This window comes from Saccopteryx bilineata, chromosome 2, assembly GCF_036850765.1.
Source record: "Saccopteryx bilineata isolate mSacBil1 chromosome 2, mSacBil1_pri_phased_curated, whole genome shotgun sequence".
NCBI classification, from domain to species: Eukaryota; Metazoa; Chordata; class Mammalia; order Chiroptera; family Emballonuridae; genus Saccopteryx; species Saccopteryx bilineata.
Window position 1 is genome coordinate 175,215,587 of NC_089491.1, and position 22,355 is coordinate 175,237,941.

Sequence of the window (22,355 nt, forward strand, 5' to 3'; positions counted from 1 at the left end):
ATTTTTCAGCAATGCAAATGAAGATTAAAATTTTCAGTTAAAATTCCAGAAAACTTTTATTTAAATTGTTTATCTGGTCTTAGAGAAAGGGTTCAAGCACTAAATGCTCTGTTCTCTGTTGGTAACTTTATACTAGTGAGGGGATTGCTGTTCTCTGTAATAAAATGGAATTAATGTTTTCTCCCTGTGAAATAATTTCAACTAAGAAAGAAATTTCTTATAAAACCTGGACAAATTCTAGAGCTCTGTTTATCCTGTTATCCTGACTTCCTAGAAATGCAGGGAAAAATTTTTTTTCAGTAAAGAACTGACAAGAGCTTGAAGTTCAAGGACAGTCTTGTCATTCCACCTCTATTTGTATTTCTTTTCCTAAACTATTAAGCCTTAGGGCTTATTTCTCACAAGCCCTAAGGAAATATAAAGAGGTCTCAGACCCAAATGCAGAGGAGTGTAAAATGATGATTAGCACATCCCCTTTGTCACTGCTATTGGAGAAAGAAAACATGATGTCATTTAGATTATTTCTGTCCTTTCTTAAAAGAATTAGAGAGGAACTATGGAGTTCATGCGGACCCAGGAAATTACTAATTTTTGGTTTACTTGATTCTGTTACAGCCTGTCTGTTGCTAAAAATAAGCAAATTATAGGATATATTAATCAAGTAACAATCTTCTGAAAAATAGGTTCAGTGCTTTCATTCAGATTTTTAGTTTTAGTTTTGATACTTCTTACCAAAAAAGTGACCTAAATAGAGTTGGCAGTGAGATAAACATTGGCCTTTTTTTTTTTTTTTTTTTGACAGACAGAGAGAGAGTCAGAGAGAGAGAGAGACAGATGGGGACAGACAGACAGGAAGGGAGAGAGATGAGAAGCATCAGTTCTTCATTGCAGCACCTCAGTTGTTCAGTGATTTCTTTTGACCATGGGGCTCCAGCAGAGCGACTGACCCCTTGCTCAAGCCAGCAACCTTGGGCGCAAGCTGGTGAGCCTTGCTCAAACCAGATGAGCGCACGCTCAAGCTGGTGACCTCGGGATTTCAAACCTGGGTTCTCCGTGTCCCAGTCGAACACTGCATCCACTGCCTCACTGCCTGGTGGCACTGGCCTTTCTTAAAGCCTCTTTCACACATCAGTGACATGAGAGTCATCACAGCAGAAGGATGTTTCCTTTGCTTTGAAAGTGTGTCTGCAAATTTTATTGATACCTGATTTTTCAGGCTTCACCTAGGAATGGTGAGTGCTTACTGTAGTAAAGCTTTTCTACCAAAGCTCTCTGAGTTTATTAAATAAAAACAAAAACAAAAAATCCAAAAAAAAAACCCCAGATGCTTGAAAAAGAAACATTTTTTTCGCATTGTTATGTTTCCATTCTTTCAAAATTTCTCTTCAGTTCAAGATTTGTTACCACAGCCTAATATTTCTGAAAACATAAAAGAGGTTGCCAATGAAGGGGTCCAGCCAGTCAATGTTGGTTTACCTCATCTACAAGTCAGACTTAACTTTGTGGATACTTATAAACCATATTCTTTTATTAAAATATCTTGCATTATTAAATGTTCTATGGGATTGTCAGCCATATTTAGAGAGAGATGGTAAAAAGATTTTGTGAATTTTTCACCCATGGAGCATATTGTTTAAAGTGTCATTTGTAGATTTTATTTGTTCTCATAAAGCCTTTAGCAGTGTTGACTTATATAAAAAGTGAAGAAATCTAGTGACTTCGAAGTTGAATTGTGGGAATATGGGTTTTCATAGTTTCCTCTTCAGTGTGTATCTAGACTTCTATTTATATGTGGTCCTTCATAAAATCACGAGTCTCTTTTAGTCTATTTTGAAGTCGAGAAGTATGAGTTCTCCAACTTTAGTTTTTTTTTCAAAATTACTTGTGTTATTCTAGCTCCTTTTTGTGTCAATTTCTGCCCCCCCCCCCAAAGGGACAGCTAATGTGTGTACAAGGGTTACACTGACCATGCAGGTAGGCTGGGGGGATCGCCATCTTAACAGGATTAAGACTTTCAACCCATGACCATGATATCTTTCCATTTATTTAAATCATCTTTAATTTCTTCAAACAATCTTTTGTAATCTGTAGTCCATATATCCTGCATTTCTTTTGTTAAATTTATATCTAGGTATTTCGTTCGTTTTGATGATATTTATTTTATTTTTTGGGTGATACTAGCTAACAAAATTATACAGTTTTCAGGTTCACAATTCCACAACACATTATCTGTACACTGTGTTGTATGTTCACTTCTCTAAGTCAAGTCTCTGTTCATTACCATTTATCCCCCTTGCACATTCCTGCATCTCCCCTACCAATCCCACCCTTTCCCCGGCAATCAGCACACTGTAGTCTCTGTCCATGAGTTTTTGGGTTTTTTTTTAAATTTTATTTATTTATTTTTTACAGAGACAGAGAGTGAGTCAGAGAGAAGGATAGTCAGGGACAGACAGACAGGAACGGAGAGATGAGAAGCATCAATCATTAGTTTTTCATTGCGCGTTGCAACACTTTAGTTGTTCATTGATTGCTTTCTCATATGTGCCTTGACTGCGGGCCTTCAGCAGACCGAGTAACCCCTTGCTGGAGCCAGCAACCTTGGACTCAAGCTGGCGGGCTTTTGCTCAAACCAGATGAGCCCGCACTCAAGCTGGTGACCTCGGGGTCTCAAACCTGGATCCTCTTCATCCCAGTCCGATGCTCTATCCACTGCACCACCGCCTGGTCAGGCTGTCCATGAGTTTTTGTTTGTTTGTTTTTGCTCAATCCATCCACCTTACCACCCAGCCTGCCCCTCACAGCTATCAACATGATCTCTATGAGTCTCTCTATTTTACTTGTTAGGTCATTTTGTTCATTGGATTCCACATATGAGTGAAATCATATAGTACGTCCTCTTTCTCTGACTGGCTTATTTCACTTAAGATAATGCTTGCCAGGTCCCTCCATGCTGTCACCAAAAAGGGTAAGGTTTCCTTTTTCACAGCTGAGTAATACTCCATTGTGGAAATGTTCCACAGTTTTTTATTTTTTAAGTGAGAAAAAGAGACAGACAGGAAGGGAGAATGGTGAGAAGTATCAACTTGTAGTTGTGGCACTTAAGTTGTTCATTGATTGCTTTCTCCTGTGTGCTTTGACAGGTGTGTGTGGGGGGGGCTCCAGCTGAGCCAGCAACCTTGGGCTCAAGTCAGTGACCATGGGGTCATGTCTATGATCCCACGCTCAAGCTGTTGAGCCTGTGCTCAAGCTGGATGAGCTTGCACTCAAGCTGAAGACCTCAGAGTTTGTAACCTGGGTCCTCAGCATCCCAGGTCACCACTTTATCCACTGTGCCACCACCTGGTCAGGCATATCACAGCTTTTTTTTTTATCCACTCATCTACTGATGAGCCCTTGGATTGCTTCTAAATATTGGCTATTGTAAATAATGCTGCAGTGAACATAGGAGTGCATATATTCTTTTGAATTATTGTTTTGGATTTCTTCTGATAAATTCCCAGAAGTGGAATTGCTAGGTCTTAAGGCCGTTTTGTTTTTTTATTTGTTTTGTTGTTGTTTGTTTGTTTGTTTTGATTTTTAGAGAGTGGCAGGGAGAGAGAGACAGTAAGACAGACAGGAACATGGAGCTGTCCAGTTCCTGTATGTACCCTGACAGCCGTTTTTTATTTTATTTATTTTATTTATTTATTTATTTAATTTATTTATTTGTATTTTTCTGAAGCTGAAAATGGGGAGAGACAGTCAGACTCCCGCATGTGCCCGACCGGGATCCACCCGGCACACTCATCAGGGGGCGACGCTCTGCCCACCAGGAGCAATGCTCTGCCCCTCCAGGGCGTCGCTCTGTTGCGACCAGAGCCACTTTAGTGCCTGGGGCAGAGGCCAAGGAGCCATCCCCAGCGCCCAGGCCATCTTTGCTCCAATGGAGCCTCGCTGCGGGAGGGGAAGAGAGAGACAGAGAGGAAGGAGAGGGGGAGGGGTGGAGAAGCAGATGGGCGCTCCTCCTGTGTGCCCTGGCCGGGAATTGAACCCGGGACTTCTGCACGCCAGGCCGACGCTCTACCACTGAGCCAACTGGCCAGGGCTCGTTTTTTATTTTTTGAGGTAACTCCATATTGCTTTTCACAGGGGTTGCACCAATCTGCATTCCCACCGACAGTGGGCAAGGGTTCCCTTTTCTCTACACTTGTTGTTTGTTGATTTATTGATGATAGCCATTCTTCCCTGCTCCCCACCCCCCCATTTTCAAAAGATAACAATTTGCATAGTAAGTGAGGTTTAAATAATCGTCCAGTCTATAAATGTTCTCAATATTGTTACAACATATCAAAGAGAACATTACCAATGAACATAGCCCAAATGAAATAGAATTTGAAATTTGTTACAATTTTCTTCTACCCCAAACTTTTCATTGTTAACTTTCCAATAAAGAAATTCAAACATTAAAGAAAAACACTTGGATTACAAATCCATTTTATTTTCCAATCCCTAATTCAGTAATTGAGCTTAACTTGGTGTTGTCCAAAGAAAAGAATAAATTATTAGTCATTCACACTGAAAAATTATTATAAGACTTATGTTTATGTTCACTATTTTGTATTAAGATTGAACAAGAATCTCAAATTAAATAGGTGAAGTATTGTATATTGCTGTTATTCAGAGTCACTCATTTAGGCAAACCAAATTTTTAATCTTGACTGAAGTAAAAACAAAGAAAAATTGTGAGATGATATCCATTCTGACAGGTGCGAGGTGGTATCTGATTGTTTTAATTTATATTTCTCTGATTATTACTGATGTTGAGCATCTTTTCTTTTTCTTTTTCTTTTTTTTTTTTACAGAGACAGAGAGAGAGTCAGAGAGAGGGATAGATAGGGACAGACAGACAGGAACTGAGAGAATTGAGAAGCATCAATCATTAGTTTTTCGTTGCAACACCTTAGTTGCTCATTGATTGCTTTCTCATATGTGCCTTGACCGTGGGCCTTCAGCAGGCCGAGTAACCCCTTGCTCGAGCCAGGGATCTTGAGTCCAAGCTGGTGAGCTTTACTCAAACCAGATGTTCCCACGATCAAGCTGGAGACTCAGGGTCTCGAACCTGGTTCCTCTGCATCCCAGTCCGACACTCTATCCATTGCGCCACTGCCTGGTCAGGCTTCAGCATCTTTTCATATGTCTGTCGGCCATCTTGTATATGTCCTCTTTGGAGAAGTGTCTATTCAGGTCCTTCAGCCATTTTTAACCTTTTGATTAGTATGAACGTTCATGTATGTCCTCACTCAAAGGGTTAACAAGAAACTCACTACTCAAAGGGTTAAATTGTGTGTGTGTGTGTGTGTGTGTTTTGATTAGTTTTATAAGCTCTTTATAAATTTTGTGTTAACCACTTATTGGCTGTATTGGTGAATAAGTTCTCCCATTTAGTGAGTCATTGTCTTTTCATTTTGTTAATGGTTTCCTTAGCTGTGCAAAAATCTTTTTAGTTTGATATATTCCCTTTTGTTTTGTTTTCCTTGGCTGAGGACATATATCAGAAATAAATAATGCATCGAGAAATTACAGTAGATCAATATAACAGAATAGAGAATGCAGAAATATACCCATGCCTTTATAGTCAATTAATATTTGACAGAGGAGGCAAAAGCATGTAATGGGGTAAGGATAGCCTTTTCAATAAATCATGTTGAGAATATTGGACAGCATGCAAAAAAAAAAAAGAAAGAAAGAAATTAGACCACTTTCTTACACCATACACAAGAATAAACTCAAAATGGATTAAAGACTTAAATGTTAGATCCAAAACCATAAAAATTTTAGAAGAAAACATAGTAATATTTTGGACATTTCACAAGAAATATTTTAATACTTTTTTAAATGTAATTATTTTCTTAATTTTATCTTTGGAATGTTCATTGCTTATGTATGGACATATAATTTATTTTTTGTATCATGGTCTTATATTCTGAAAACTTTGTATACTTGTTTATTATCATTTTTAAATAGATTCATTGGTTTTTTTTCTATATAAGATCATGTCATCTTTGGCTTGACAAAGTTTTGTCTTTCCAATGGATAGATGCCTTTTAGTTTTTTGGGTGGCCACATTTCTTGGCTGTAGTCTCTAGTACAGTAATAAATGAAAGTGATGAGAGCAGACATTCTGATCTCTTGTTCTCAGTCCTTGTCTTAGAGGGAAAGCGTTCATTTTTTTTTTATCATTAAAGATTATGTCAACTGTGGGTTTCTCATATATTCCCTCAGTTGGGTTGAGGAAGTTCTCCTTTGTCTCTGGTTAGTTGACTGTTTTTTTCATGAAAAATTATTAGAAATTGTCAAATGATTTTCTTCATTTACTGAGATGATGTGGTTTTTGTCTATATTCTATTAATATAGTTTAGTACATTGGATTTTATTGCATTCTTGGGTTAAATTTGTGGGTTTGGTTTTCTAGTTTTTGTTTTGTTTTGCATTTGTCTTCCTCTGAACTCTTCTTTTTCCTTTCTTACGATGTATTTTTCTGGTTTTGTTATTGATGTTTCCATCATGGTCCTTATTTTCCATGATTCCTACTTCTGCTTTCTGGCATAAGATGTGCAAAGTTCATCTTCTGTACATTTCTTGCCCCAATTCTAAGATCAGCCATTTTCCCAAAGAGCTCAATCAGCTTAGCGGGAAACCCTAACCTGAGGACTGTGGGCTCCATGCTGTTGGCTGCTGTTTCCTTTGCGCCTGTTTTGCTTTTGGTTCTGGAGTAGACACACATGGTGGGCCTTTTTTTTTTATATGCATGATAATATAATGTTGGATGAAACAAGAAAGAAGATACTGTTTATATAGTGTTCATAAATTGGTAAAACTAAATAGTGATTCATTTCAGAATATATGCATCAGAGGTGAAAGTAAAGAAATGCAAGGAAATATGTAATACAAATTAATAGTAAGAGCTTATTACAGGGGACTTATATTTGGATAACTGACTTAAAGTCAGTCATTCCTGGGTAGTGAGTAAACAGATGTTCTGGGTTATACACATGTTCCTTATTTATATGCCTAGACTATCACATTGCTAATTTATGAAATTTAATGTTGGTTATATGCAATATAAAGCATAGTTAAATTATGTTTTTTATAATTTGTAAGTATTCTGTAAATAATTTTTTGATATTTTTCCAAATAGACCTAAAGTACCTTCCTACCATGACAGTTTAAGTCCTTCTGTTGATAATGCTGAGTCAATTGGATATTCATATTGATAAAAATAAAAATGAATTTTGATCATTATACCATATTCAAAAGTCAGTTGCATATAGATTGTAGAGTTAAATGTGGAACATGTAATTCATTAAAGGGTTTAGAAGTAAGACTAGGAGAATATCCTTGTATCCCTTGAGGTAGACAATATTTTCATATTTAGTATGTGAAAAGTTCTGTATATAAAGGAAAAAAGTAAACTCCATTAAAATAAAAAAAATTTGTTTTCTCAAAAGTACCTTCAGTAAATTTTGCTATCTTTACACAGCGAAATATCATGCAATTATGAGAATTATAGAACTATAATTATACCCAACAATGTGGATGGATTTCACAGACATATCACTGAGGGAGAAACATTATATACTATGTAATTTCATTTGTATAAAGTTGAAACAAATAGCCAAAACTAACTTAAAATATTAGAATAATAATTACTGTTTATATGGAAAAGGGGATAAGGGAGGGTTTCATTACGTTCTGTTTATTGGTCTGTGCTGATGACATAGGTATATTTGTTCTGAGAAATTTCTTCAAGTTACATGTTTATTATTTGTGTATTTTTCTGTACTTATATTGTATTTCAATAAAAAGTTTGCAAAAAAGTTTAGATATTGAGTATGTGTAGAGTAGGCTTCCTTTTGTGTAGAAAGGTCAAATAAGTTATTTATAAATAGTTGCTGTATATGTACAAAATATGTCTCCAAGTTATATAAGAAACTGATAATATTTCTTGCCTGAAGTAGTGTAAGACAGAATGGGAGGGAGATATTTTTGAGATATGTTTAAGATGAGTTAAAAAAGACACATCCGCTATCAAAAATATGTATGAAAGAGTAATGGCGGGATAGGAAGCGATACCGATAAATCTCCCCCAAAACTCAACAAGATCTTCAACCAGAAACAGAAAAACCTATACTTGGAGCTTCCAGATGCTTCGCAATACACCCAAAGGTATGACTGAGTGAAAAATTGGCTAAATATATAACCAAACCCCGAAGGAAAAAGGGAGTAAGAAATGCTCCGCCTTCCTCACTAACCTAAACAGGGCGGCTTTCTCTGGTAACTGTGAATATAGAAACTGAGGCGGGCAAAGGGGGTGAATAGATCCAGGCCGCCGCGGCACAAACGGCTGAACCAGGCTGTGGCACACAGATCCAAGCCGAGGAAAATCTGATCCTGTGGCAACCCGGGCAATACAAGCTAACACTCGCGCCAAACCCAAACAAAGAAAGACAAGCGGAGCGGCCATTTTACCCGGTCTCCTGGTCGGTGCGCAGTTAGTGGGCGAGAATTTCTTCCGAGGCCCCGAGAGTGGGTGCCCGTGTTGCCCCACGGAGAGGCAGGGTCAGAGGCCTTTCTGTGGGCCGAGGACAGAGTCTCTGGGCAGCCCCAGCGCCCTGGGAAAGCCACGCACGGGAGGGAGTGAGAACTACTTCCAACGGTGGAGATTTTCCGTGCTGGTGAGGGTTTCACTCAGAGGGAACCGCGGCCGGCCTCATATCCTGGTGTGCGCGCGCAGATAAGGAGTGAGCGATTCCTCCGAGGGCCTCCGCAGTGCGCGCCCGTGTTATCGCAGAGAGGGGCAGAGTCAGGGGCCTTTGTGTGGGCCAAAACGGAATCTTGAGCCGCCCCAGCGCCTTGCAAAAGCCGCGCACGGGGACGGAGCGAGACTCAATTCCAACGCTGCAACTTTTCCCTGCGGTTGGGGGTTTCACTCAGAGCGTGAGACTGCTGGCTGGATATCCTGGTCGCAGACAGTGAGTGAGAGTTTCCTCCAAGCGCCCCCCAGAAGTGGGCGCCCGCTTGTGTTACCGGACAGAGTGGCAGAGCCAGTGGTCTTTGAGTGGGCGGAAAGCCCGCCTGATTATGCTAGCAGCTCTGACTGACTGAGCCTTACCCAGAGCCCTGTGCTGAGTGGAAATAGAGTGGGGAGTTGCCAGCTCTTTGAGCCTCTTACTATCCAGGCAGAGGCAGCAGCAACCCCATAGCTGGATTATCAGGCTACTAATTGAGGAAGGAAAGACTAGGAGAAAGGCTCCAGGAACACGGACTCTCTCACTGTCGGAGCCTATAAATGCTAATGAGCCTCGACTCCCACGAGACTAAAGCACAATACATGACATTGCCATAGAGACTTATCAACTGCAAGCCTCTACCTGAGCGTGCCAAAGGGGCAGAACCCGGGGTACAGAGTCACCGACCAGGAAGAGGGAGAGAAAAGAAAAAGCAAGAAGATAACCTCTCAAAATCAAGAATAATCTGCAGACTTTATAACCTATCACATTTTATTATATTTGTTCGTTTGTTTCTCTTATCTTCATTCTTGATACTTTTTTTTTTCTTCCTCCAATTTGGCCGATTAACTCTCTACTGGTCTTACTCTCTCCTCTCCTTGAACTACACTACCCATAAGTGTTACATCTCCCATTATCTTTTCTCTTCTCTTCCTTTCTCTCTATGAGGGTTGCACTCCAAAACCCTTAACTCTCTCTCTCTCTCCTTTCTTTTTTCTTCTTTTAGTGGTTCCCTCTTTTTTCTCTCTCTCTCTCTCTCTTTCTTTTCTCCCTCTATATTAGTTTCTTCCTTTCTCCTTTACATCTCCTCTCATTCAAACCTCAATAACAAACAAATTATCTTATCTGGGACTCAAACCTATGTTTGTGGCATTTTGGGAGGTTTTTACTTCACCTTTTTAACTCACTAGCAGTGCTCCCATCCCTGGCTCTCCATATTATCTAGTTCTTGTTCCACTAAATACAATAGTAAGTTTTTAATTTGTCCCCCCATTTTTCCGTTTTCCTCTTATTCCTCTCATCATAACTCTTAGACAACCAACACCTAAAAGCAAATCATTTTATTCTTGACCCAAATTTTTTCCTTATTTGCTTTTTGTGGGTCCATACGCTCTTTTTTTTTCCTTTTTTTTTTTTTTTTCTTTTCTTTTCTTTTTTTCTTTTTTGCCCCTTTATTACTTTTCCCCAATTCAGGCCCTCCATCACAGGCATTGTTTGTTATAACTCACAGTCCACCACAAGATTTTCTCAAGAAAGAGGGGAGAGGAGAGGAGAGGAAAAAAGGAGGGGGGGAATAATTTCCTTTTTTTAAAAATTTTTGTTTTATTTTATTTTTCTTTATTTCATTATTAATTTTTTTTAAGAAAAACAACTCTTTTTGATTTTTTATTTATTTTTTTAACTTTTTATTCTTTATTAAATCTCATTAATACTATCAACAAAACCACCCTCAGATGCCATTAAGGAAGAGAAAATCGAATATCATGGATACAAAAGAAAGAGAGGTAACACAGCTAGATGAGGAAAAATCTATGGAGAAAAAAATTAATATATTGGAAACCTTGGAGCTAAATGACAGAGAATTCAAGATAGAAATCCTAAAAATCCTCCGAGATATACAAGAAAACACAGAAAGGCAATATAGGGAGCTCAGAAAACAACTCAATGAACACAAAGAATATATGTCCAAGGAAATTGAAACTATAAAAACAAATCAAACAGAGATGAAAAACTCAATTCACGAGCTGAAAAACGAAGTAACAAGCTTAGCTAATAGAACAGGTCAGATAGAAGAGAGGATTAGTGAAATAGAAGACAAGCAACTTGAGGCACAACAGAGAGAAGAAGAAAGAGACTCAAAAATTAAAAAAAATGAGATAGCCCTACAAGAATTATCTGACTCCATCAAAAAGAATAACATAAGAATAATAGGTATATCAGAGGGAGAAGAGAGAGAAAATGGAATGGAGAACATACTCAAACAAATAATAGATGAGAACTTCCCAAGCCTGTGGAAAGAACTAAAGCCTCAAGTTCAAGAAGCAAACAGAACTCCAAGTTTTCTTAACCCCAACAAACCTACTCCAAGGCATATCATAATGAAATTGACACAAACCAACAGCAAAGAAAAAATTCTCAAGGCAGCCAGGGAAAAGAAGAATACAACATATAAAGGAAGGCCCATTAGATTATCATCAGATTTCTCAGCAGAAACTCTACAAGCTAGAAGAGAGTGGACCCCAATATTTAAAGTCCTGAAAGAGAGGAACTTTCAGCCACGAATACTATACCCATCAAAGCTATCCTTCAAATACGAAGGAGAAATAAAAACATTCACAGATACAGAAAAGATGAGGGAATTTATCATGAGAAAACCCCCACTCCAGGAAATACTAAAGGGGGTTCTCCAATCAGATACAAAGAACAAAAAAAAACAGAGCCACAACTAAAAGCTCCAAGAAGAACACAATAAAACCAAATTTAAACTGTGACAACAACAAAAAGAAAGAGGGGGAGAAGACGGAGATTAACAGTAGCAAAGGACGATGGAGTGCAAAAGTACTCACAAAATAGTTCGCTACAATGAACAGGGTAGGGACCCTTTTCATTACTCAAAGGTAACCACCATTGAAAAAACCGCCACAGAAGCACATGAGATAAAAAAGATAGCAACAGAGGAAAGATGTATGGAATACAACCAAATAAAAACAAAAGATAGAAAAACGAAAGAGAAGGATCAAACAAGACACGAAACTAACAGAAAGCAAGATATAAAATGGCAATAGGGAACTCACAAGTATCAATAATTACACTAAATGTAAACGGATTAAACTCACCAATAAAAAGGCACAGAGTAGCAGAATGGATTAAAAAAGAAAATCCAACTGTATGCTGCCTACAGGAAACTCATCTAAGTAACAAGGATAAAAACAAATTCAAAGTGAAAGGCTGGAAAACAATACTCCAAGCAAATAACATCCAAAAAAAAGCAGGTGTAGCAATACTCATATCGGATAATGCTGACTACAAGACAGGAAAAGTACTCAGAGACAAAAATGGCCATTTCATAATGGCTAAGGGGACACTGAATCAAGAAGACATAACAATTCTTAATATATATGCACCACACCAAGGAGCACCAAAATATATAAGACAGCTACTTATTGATCTTAAAACAAAAACTGACAAAAATACAATCATACTTGGAGACCTCAATACACCGCTGACGGCTCTAGATCGGTCATCCAAACAGAGAATCAACAAAGACATAGTGGCCTTAAACAAAACACTAGAGCACCTGGATATGATAGACATCTACAGGACATTTCATCCCAAAGTGACTGAGTATACATTTTTCTCCAGTGTACATGGATCATTCTCAAGAATTGACCATATGTTGGGCCACAAAAACAACATCAGCAAATTCAGAAAAATTGAAGTTGTACCAAGCATATTTTCTGATCATAAAGCCTTGAAACTAGAATTCAACTGCAAAAAAGAGGAAAAAAATCCCACAAAAATGTGGAAACTAAACAACATACTTTTAAAAAATGAATGGGTCAAAGAAGAAATAAGTGCAGAGATCAAAAGATATATACAGACTAATGAAAATGACAATACGACATATCAGAATCTATGGGATGCAGCAAAAGCAGTGATAAGAAGAAAGTTCATATCGCTTCAGGCATATATGAACAAACAAGAGAGAGCCCAAGTGAACCACTTAACTTCCCACCTTAAGGAACTAGAAAAAGAAGAACAAAGACAACCCAAAACCAGCCGAAGAAAGGAGATAATAAAAATCAGAGTAGAAATAAATGAATTAGAGAACAGAAAAACTATAGAAAAAATTAATAGAACAAGGAGCTGGTTCTTTGAAAAGATCAACAAAATTGACAAACCCTTGGCAAGACTTACCAAGGAAAAAAGAGAAAGAACTCATATAAACAAAATCCAAAATGAAAGAGGAGAAATCACCACGGACACTGTAGATATACAAAGAATTATTGTAGAATACTATGAAAAACTGTATGCCACTAAATTTAACAACCTAGAAGAAATGGATAAATTCCTAGAAAAATACAACCTTCCTAGACTGAGTCAAGAAGAAGCAGAAAGCCTAAACAGACCTATCAGTAGAGAAGAAATAGAAAAAACCATTAAAAACCTCCCCAAAAATAAAAGTCCAGGCCCTGACGGCTATACCAGCGAATTTTATCAAACATTCAAAGAAGACTTGGTTCCTATTCTACTCAAAGTCTTCCAAAAAATTGAAGAAGAAGCAATACTTCCAAACACATTTTATGAGGCCAACATAACCCTCATCCCAAAACCAGGCAAGGATGGCACAAAAAAAGAAAACTACAGACCAATATCTCTAATGAATACAGATGCTAAAATACTAAACAAAATACTAGCAAATCGAATACAACAACATATTAAAAAAATAATACATCATGATCAAGTGGGATTCATCCCAGAATCTCAAGGATGGTTCAACATACGTAAAACGGTTAACGTAATACACCATATCAACAAAACAAAGAACAAAAACCACATGATCTTATCAATAGATGCAGAAAAGGCTTTCGATAAAATACAACACAATTTTATGTTTAAGACTCTCAATAAAATGGGTATAGAAGGAAAATATCTCAACATGATAAAGCCCATATATGATAAACCATCAGCTAACATCATATTAAATGGCACTAAACTGAAGGCTTTCCCCCTTAAATCAGGAACAAGACAGGGTTGTCCACTCTCTCCACTCTTATTTAATGTGGTACTAGAGGTTCTCGCCACAGCAATCAGACAAGACAAAGAAATAAAAGGCATCCATATCGGAAAAGAATAAGTAAAGGTATCACTTTTTGCAGATGATATGATCCTATACATCGAAAACCCCAAAGAATCCACAAAAAGACTACTAGAAACAATAAGCCAATACAGTAAGGTCGCAGGATACAAAATTAACATACAGAAGTCAATAGCCTTTCTATATGCCAACAATGAAACAACTGAGAAGGAACTCAAAAGAATAATCCCCTTCACGATTGCAACAAAAAAAAATAAAATACTTAGGAATAAACATAACAAAGAATGTAAAGGACTTATATAATGAAAACTATAAACCACTGTTAAGGGAAATCGAAAAAGATATAATGAGATGGAAGAATATACCTTGTTCTTGGCTAGGAAGAATAAATATAATCAAGATGGCTATATTACCCAAAGCAATATACAAATTTAATGCAATTCCCATCAAACTTCCAATGACGTTTTTTAAAGAAATAGAGCAAAAAATTATCAGATTTATATGGAACTATAAAAAACCCCGAATAGCCAAAGCAATCCTAAAGAAAAAGAATGAAGCTGGGGGCATAACAATACCTGACTTCAAACTCTATTATAGGGCCACGACAATCAAAACAGCATGGTATTGGCAGAAAAGTAGACACTCAGACCAATGGAACAGAATAGAAAGTCCAGAAATAAAACCACATATATATAGTCAAATAATTTTTGATAAAGGGGCCAACAACACACAATGGAGAAAAGAAAGCCTCTTCAATAAATGGTGCTGGGAAAACTGGAAAGCCACATGCAAAAGAATGAAACTGGACTACAGTCTCTCTCCCTGTACAAAAATTAACTCAAAATGGATCAAAGATCTAAACATAAGACCTGAAACAATTAAGTACATAGAAGAAGACATAGGTACTCAACTCATGGACCTGGGTTTTAAAGAGCATTTTATGAATTTGACTCCAATGGCAAGAGAAGTGAAGGCAAAAATTAATGAATGGGACTACATCAGACTAAGAAATTTTTGCTCAGCAAGAGAAACTGATAACAAAATAAACCGACAGCCAACTAAATGGGAAATGATATTTTCAAACAACAGCTCAGATAAGGGCCTAATATCCAAAATATACAAAGAACTCATAAAACTCAACAACAAACAAACAAACAATCCAATAAAAAAATGGGAAGAGGATATGAATAGACACTTCTCCCAGGAAGAAATACAAATGGCCAACAGATATATGAAAAGATGCTCATCTTCTTTAGCTATTAGAGAAATGCAAATCAAAACGGCAATGAGATACCACCTCACACCTGTTCGATTAGCTGTTATTAGCAAGTCAGGTAATAGCAAATGTTGGAGAGGCTGTGGAGAAAAAGGAACCCTCATACACTGTTGGTGGGAATGTAAAGTAGTACAACCATTATGGAAGAAAGTATGGTGGTTCCTCAAAAAACTGAAAATAGAACTACCTTATGACCCAGCAATCCCTCTACTGGGTATATATCCCCAAAACTCAGAAACATTGATACGTAAAGACACATGCAGCCCCATGTTTATTGCAGCATTGTTCACAGTGGCCAGGACATGGAAACAACCAGAAAGCCCATCAATAGATGACTGGATAAAGAAGATGTGGCACATATACACTATGGAATACTACTCAGCCATAAGAAATGATGACATCGGAACATTTACAGCAAAATGGTGGGATCTTGATAACATGATACGAAGCGAAATAAGTAAATCAGAAAAAACCAGGAACTGTATTATTCCATACGTAGGTGGGACATAATACTGAAACTAAGAGACATTGACAAGAGTGTGGTGGTTACGGGGGGGGAGGGGGGAATGGGAGAGGGATAGGGGGTGGGGAGGGGCACAAAGAAAACAAGATAGAAGGTGACAGAGGACAATCTGACTTTGGGTGGTGGGTATGCAACATAATTGAACGACAAGATAACCTGGACTTGTTATCTTTGAATATATGTATCCTGATTTATTGATGTCACCCCATTAAAAAAATAAAATTATAATAAAAAAAAAAATACACATCCCACACTTCAGTAGCACTTGTGTAAAGGGTCTTATCCATTACTGATTTTGTGTCATAAGAACATACCTTGGTATATCAGTTCAATTCAGTTTTAGAGAAGGTTTTACATGAATTACACGATAGAATGAAATCAACTTTATTGGCAGTTTTCAAAAGGGTGGACAATAATATATGTGCATATAAAGTTAGCAGAGATGTGCATACATATCAGAACTTTGCATAATATTGTCACAGGAACTGGGACTGGAGATACTGTGAGCTGAGAACATTAACTTGATCACTTCCAGCCTGACCAGGCGGTGGCGCAGTGGATAGAGCGTCTGACTGGAATGCAGAGGAATCAGGTTCAAGACCCCGAGGTCGCCAGCTTGAGCGCGGGCTCATCTGGTTTGAGCAAAAGCTCACCAGCTTGAACCCAAGGTTGCTGGCTCCAGCAAAGGGTTACTGGGTCTGCTGAAGGCCCACAGTCAAGGCACATATGAGAAAGCAATCAATGAACAACTAAGGTGTCGCAATGAAAAACTGATGATTGATGCTTCTCATCTCTTTCTGTTCCTGTCTGTCCCTAACTATCCCTTCCTTTGACTCTTTTTGTCTCTGTAAAAAAACAAACAAACAAAACTTGATCACTTCTGAAAAGATACACAAAGTAAAGTAATTCAGGTGCCAAAAACCAAAATGTAGCTGCTTATTACTAGAGTCAAGATGGAAACTGGTTAGGTATGAGGTGTGGAAGAGGTCTTGACCAACTCGGATTTTTTTGTACTGCAGTTTTGTCTCTAGACTGCTCTCGATTTTACTATCACGCAAATTGGTTTCATGTAGGCCCTGGATGATTGGCTCAATGGTAGAGCGTCGGCCTGGTGTGCAGGAGTCCAAGGTTCAATTCCCGGCCAGGGCACACAGGAGAAGTGCCCATCTGCTTCTCCACCCCTCTCCCTCTCCTTCCTCTCTGTCTCTCTCTTCCCCTCCTGCAGCTGAGGCTCCATTGGAGCAAAGTTGGCCCGAGCGCTGAGGATGGCTCCATGGCCTCTGCCTCAGGCATTAGAATGGCTCTGATTGCGGCAGAGCAATGCCCCAGATGGGCAGAGCATCACCCCCTGGTGGGCGTGCCAGGTGGATCCCATTCGGGCGCATGCGGGAGTCTGTCTGACTGCCTCCCCGTTTTCAACTTCAGAAAAATACAAAAAAAGAAAACATAAGAGAATTATTTTGTTGTTTCTAGTATTGATTTAGGGGTGTGATGACTAACCTCCTTAACCTTATTTTTGAGTATTGCTAATAAGATGTGCAATCATCAGTCAGTACATGCCAGGTGGATCCCGGTTGGGCGTATGCGGGAGTCTGTCTGACTGCCTCCCCGTTTCCAACTTCAGGGGAAAAAAAAATAATTGGTTTCATGTAGAAGTCACTAAGTGGCAGATCCCAATCTCTGCCTATACTCACCTCTATCTCTGAAAGGTTTATTCTCAGCAAGATTGTTTCTTGACAAGCAGCAGCCTAAAACTCTTTTATGATAAGTGCAGTTGGCTGGTTGATTATTTGATTGAGGTTAGTTTTTGGTAAAAACAGATATTTTATCAGCATATCTTCTGCTTCTGCATTAAAATGAACATATTTATTTATTTATTTTTATTATTTTTTGTATCTTTCTGAAGTTGGAAACGGGGAGGCAGTCAGACAGACTCCCCCATGCGCCCAACCGGGGTCCACCCGGCATGCCCACCAGGGGGTGATGCTTAGCCCATCTGGGGCATTGCTCTGCCGCAATCAGAGCCATTCTAGTGTCTGAGGCAGAGGCCATAGAGCCATCCCCAGCGCCTGGGCCATCTTTGCTCCAATGGAGCCTCAGCTGCGGGAGGGGAAGAGAGAGACAGAGAGGAAAGAGAGGGGGAGGGATGGAGAAGCAGATGGGCGCTTCTCCTGTGTGCCCTGGCAGGGAATTGAACCCGGGACTCCTGCACACCAGGCCAACTCTCTACCACTAAGCCAAGGCTTAAAATGAACATATTTTTTTAAATCTGATTTGGGAACCATCGGAGGAAGTGGAAAGAATTGTAAAGAACATACCTAATTCTTGGATTTTCATGTCTTAGCATTCTATCTTCTCCTGCGTGTTTTTTCAGGTCTTTTTTTTTTTTTTTTTAAATATTTTATTTATTGATTTTTAGAGAGAGGGGAGAGAGAGAGAGAGAGAGAAAGGGGAGGTGCAGGAAGCATCAACTCCCATATGTACCTTGACCAGGCAAGCCCAGGGTTTCGAACTGGCAACCTCAGTGTTCCAGGTCGATGCTTTATCCCACTGCGCCACCACAGGTCAGGCCTTTTCAGGTCTTTTTAAAGCATTCTGTCTCCTGTCTATCTGGGTGTGTGTGTGTGTGTTTTATTCCTGACTTCCTTGAAAAAACTTTACTTCTGCTTTTAGAGCAAGGAATTATCTGATTGCACTCTAGCTGTTTTTTTTTTAAAGAAATTCTTTTTTAATGGTATAAACAAAAATCTTGTATGTTTATACTAAATCTGTTATTAAGGCTATGTCTCTTATTTTCTTTTTTTATTTTATTTTATTTTATTTTAATTTTTTTTCATTTTTCTGAAGCTGGAAACAGGGAGAGACAGCCAGACAGACTCCCGCATGCGCCCGACCGGGATCCACTCGGCACGCCCACGAGGGGCGACGCTTTGCCCACCAGGGAGCGATGATCTGCCCATCCTGGGCGTCGCCATGTTGCGACCAGAGCCACTCTAGGGCCTGGGGCAGAGGCCACAGAGCCATCCCCAGCGCCCGGGCCATCTTTGCTCCAATGGAGCCTTGGCTGTGGGAGGGGAAGAGAGAGACAGAGAGGGAAAGCGCGGCGGAGTGGTGGAGAAGCAAATGGGCGCTTCTCCTGTGTGCCCTGGCCGAGAATCGAACCCGGGTCCTCCGCACGCTAGGCCGACGCTCTACCGCTGAGCCAACTGGCCAGGGCGTCTCTTATTTTCTAAAGTTCTATAAATATTTATTATAATTTTGTTCTTTATATTTTTATCTATGTTATATTGTTATTTCTATGGAAATTTTTGGGCCATTTCTAAATAAATTCCTTAAAATGGATTGTCTATGGCAGAGGGTTTCTTCTTCTTCTTCTTCTTTTTTTTTTAACAGAGACAGAGAGGCGGGGGTAAATAGGGACAGACAGACAGGAATGGAGAGAGATGAGAAGCATCAATCATCAGTTTTTCGTTGCGACACCTTAGTTGTTCATTGATTGCTTTCTCTTATGTGCCTTGACCGTGGGCCTTCAGCAGACCAAGTAACCCCTTGCTCCAGCCAGCGACCTTAGGTCCAAGCTGGTGAGCTGTTGCTCAAACCAGATGAGCCCGCTCTCAAGCTGGCGACCTCAGGGTCTGAAACCTGGGTCCTCCGCATCCCAGTCCGACGCTTTATCCACTGCGCCACCGCCTGGTCAGGTGAGGGTTTCTTATTGAACATATATGTCTTTGCATTTATCAAAAAGAAAATGAAGTTCTTTATGACTGGAACTGGAAAGAATTATAGTGGAGGGATGACCAGAGATTTGTTTAATTATTTGATATGTATTTTTAATATATGTGTCTGATCCATAAAGAGTACAGAAATTTTGTGTGTGTGTATTCAATTTTGTGGATCCAGGAGACTCCCAGTGTCCAATCCTCTCACTGTAACTCAGGGGTCTCAAACTCGCGGCCCGCCGAACAATTTTGTGCGGCCCACAGACTAATCCACGAAGTTCAAAATATTTTGGATAAAATTAAGTAAGCCTAGGGGCCTACTTGTATTTTTCATTTCTCTAGCATCCTAGCTAGATATTAGCTTAGTTAACAGCAGTTGTAATGCGAACTAGTTTCTGGTCGTTTTGTGACACTGAGTAAACTGCATGTACGATTGTACTTGTTGTACTGATTTTTTTTTGTTTTCAACTGCAGTGAGAAAAGTGTTGCGTAACAGTTGCCTTTTGTAGACCTAGTGCGGCCCGCCGAATGGCTGTGATCTTGCTCTGCGGCCCACATTGCTGAGTTGAGTTTGAGACCCCTGCTGTAACTGATGAAGAAGTTCAGTTTTTCTCTTTTCCACGTTTGTCGCAGGTGGAGGAGTTACTGATGGCCATGGAGAAAGTAAAGCAGGAACTAGAGTCCATGAAAGCAAAGCTGTCCTCTACTCAGCAGTCTCTGGCAGAAAAGGAAACTCACTTGACCAATCTTCGGGCAGAGAGAAGGAAACACTTAGAGGAAGTTCTGGAGATGAAGTAAGTATTTTAATCTTATTCTTCGTACGTGTGCTTAGAAGTGCTTTTCCTCTTTGCTTTCTTCTTCTGGCCGTTTATTAGCCCTGGCATACTTAGCCTACTTTTAATATTAACTTGTATTTCTCACTCCCTAAAACAAATTTGGAACAAAACCTGGTCATATAGAATTGTTTTTGACTCCTCTTCATTGAATTTTAAAGTCCTTTAGAGAAGTGGTCCCCAACTTTTTTGGGCCACGGATCGGTTTAATGTCAGAAAATATTTTCATGGACCAGCCTTTAGGGTGGGATAGATAAATGTATCACATGACCGAGACAAGCATCAAGAATGAGTCTTAGACGGATATAACAGAGGGAATCTGGTCATTTTTAAAAATAAAACATCGTTCAGACTTAAATATAAATAAAACGGAAATAATGTAAGTTATTTATTCTTTCTCTGTGGACCGGTACCAAATGGCCTACGGACTGGTACCGGTCCATGGCCCAGGGTTGGGGACCACTGGATTAGAGTATATGTATCTGTATTCGGTTGCATTTCTGAAACTTCTGAATTCTGGAAAGTTATCAAATTGTTGAGCTTATTGAGATGACTGTTGGTCCTGAGGTCACAGGATGGCTAGGCAATTTTTAAAAATATTTTTTTATTATAAACATTTCCAAAGGTGCACAAAAGTAGAAAGAGTAATATAATGAACCCTCACACACCTATCCCCATACTTAACAATGAACTCTTTGTATACTCACTAGTCACTTTTTACAAAATTGTCATGTTTAGCAAAATTTCGCCGTACATTATTTTCCTACCTGCCCCCCACATCTTGTGGCTTCTGAGATAATAACCTGTAGTAAAGCATATATACATCTGCTAGTACATAATAGATGCTTCTTTGTTCTTCTCTGTGATTGAAAAATTCTGGTGTCCTCTTCAGAACACGTGTATCTCTTGAAAGTCCAATAGAACTGTTTCCATTTATATTCCCAACCCTCACACCTACCTCATTATTCTACTCTCATCTTACTGAAACCAACTTTATCCTGGGGTCTCTCAGTTACTTTTACCTCAGCAGTTAGGTTTTATTTTTTGTCTTCTCTTCTGTCTCAGAGGAGATGCTCTTTCTCCTTCAGAAGGCTTGCTTCTTATCTTTGTCACAGATGTTAAACACTGGTCCATCCTCTGCAGCCTTACTCCACTAATTTCCTTCTCACAGGATCCTTGTTCACTTTCTATTAGATCCTTCTTCTTGCATAAATATGCAATCTCTCTTACCTAATATAAACAAATGTTCCATAGTCTAGCCTGTCTTTTAAGCTAGCATTACCTCCTCTTTTATGCTTTTTTCAAGTATCAATGAATTTTGAATAAAAGAATTATAGAATAGCAGATGATCTTGCCATACCATAGTATGAATTCTCATGGTACATGATTATTGTGATATCATGACAGCAGTCCAATAATTAAGGAAGCACATGTTGGGTGTCACCTGTACTTAGTTAGGAATTATTAGGGCACAGTGCAAGGTTAAGAGATTCTAACCTTTTAGCAAAGCATTACAGATGATCTGGTTTGGAAGTTATGAATTATTTGAGGCAGAAATAGATTAATATGCTGGGAATAAGGAGAGGTTAGGGTTTTGAGTATCATCATGAGAAAAAAGGTTACAAATGTGCTTCATAGGAGTAAATTAGTAAAAGGTGTAAGACAAGTTTTTTTGTCATTGGTAGTAAAATTCAAGGCTTGATATTTTGGAGATGGAGTAGTACAAATAACTCTTGGGTGATCAAGAGTAAAATCATTTGATTTGAAGAGATCTGGGAACCATTTCTAGTACATGGTAGAAAATAGAGTTGAGAAGAATATTAAAGTAGGGTTTAATATAATTAAGAAAATAGAATAGATACACTACTCACAAAAATTAGGAAATATTCTATTGCTTCATATTCATTCTGAAATATCCCCTAATTTTTGTGAGCAGTATGTTAGAGGGGGAAAGGTATTATATGTTTTTTTTCTAAGCAGAAACTGGTCCTGCTAAAGCAATAGTGTATGTATGTGTATATTTTTGTTCATTTTGTTTTCTTTATGTATCAATATCTTGACTTTACTTGTCAGATCTTTCCCACTCAGTTCAAATGACTATTTATACCAAGACAGTGGTGTATTTGTATAAGAAT

At 38.8% G+C, this 22,355-nt stretch overlaps 1 protein-coding gene across 14 annotated transcripts in view; it reads left to right on the plus strand.

Moving 5' to 3' along the window:
* ERC1 (ELKS/RAB6-interacting/CAST family member 1) overlaps window positions 1–22,355 on the plus strand; it is a 550,202-nt gene that overhangs the window by 294,850 nt on the left and 232,997 nt on the right. For all 14 annotated transcript variants that reach the window (XM_066258688.1, XM_066258691.1, XM_066258695.1 and 11 more), the window contains one exon: window positions 20,021–20,181. In XM_066258688.1, coding sequence (XP_066114785.1) covers window positions 20,021–20,181 — 161 coding nt within the window. The remainder of the gene's footprint in view (window positions 1–20,020; window positions 20,182–22,355) is intronic.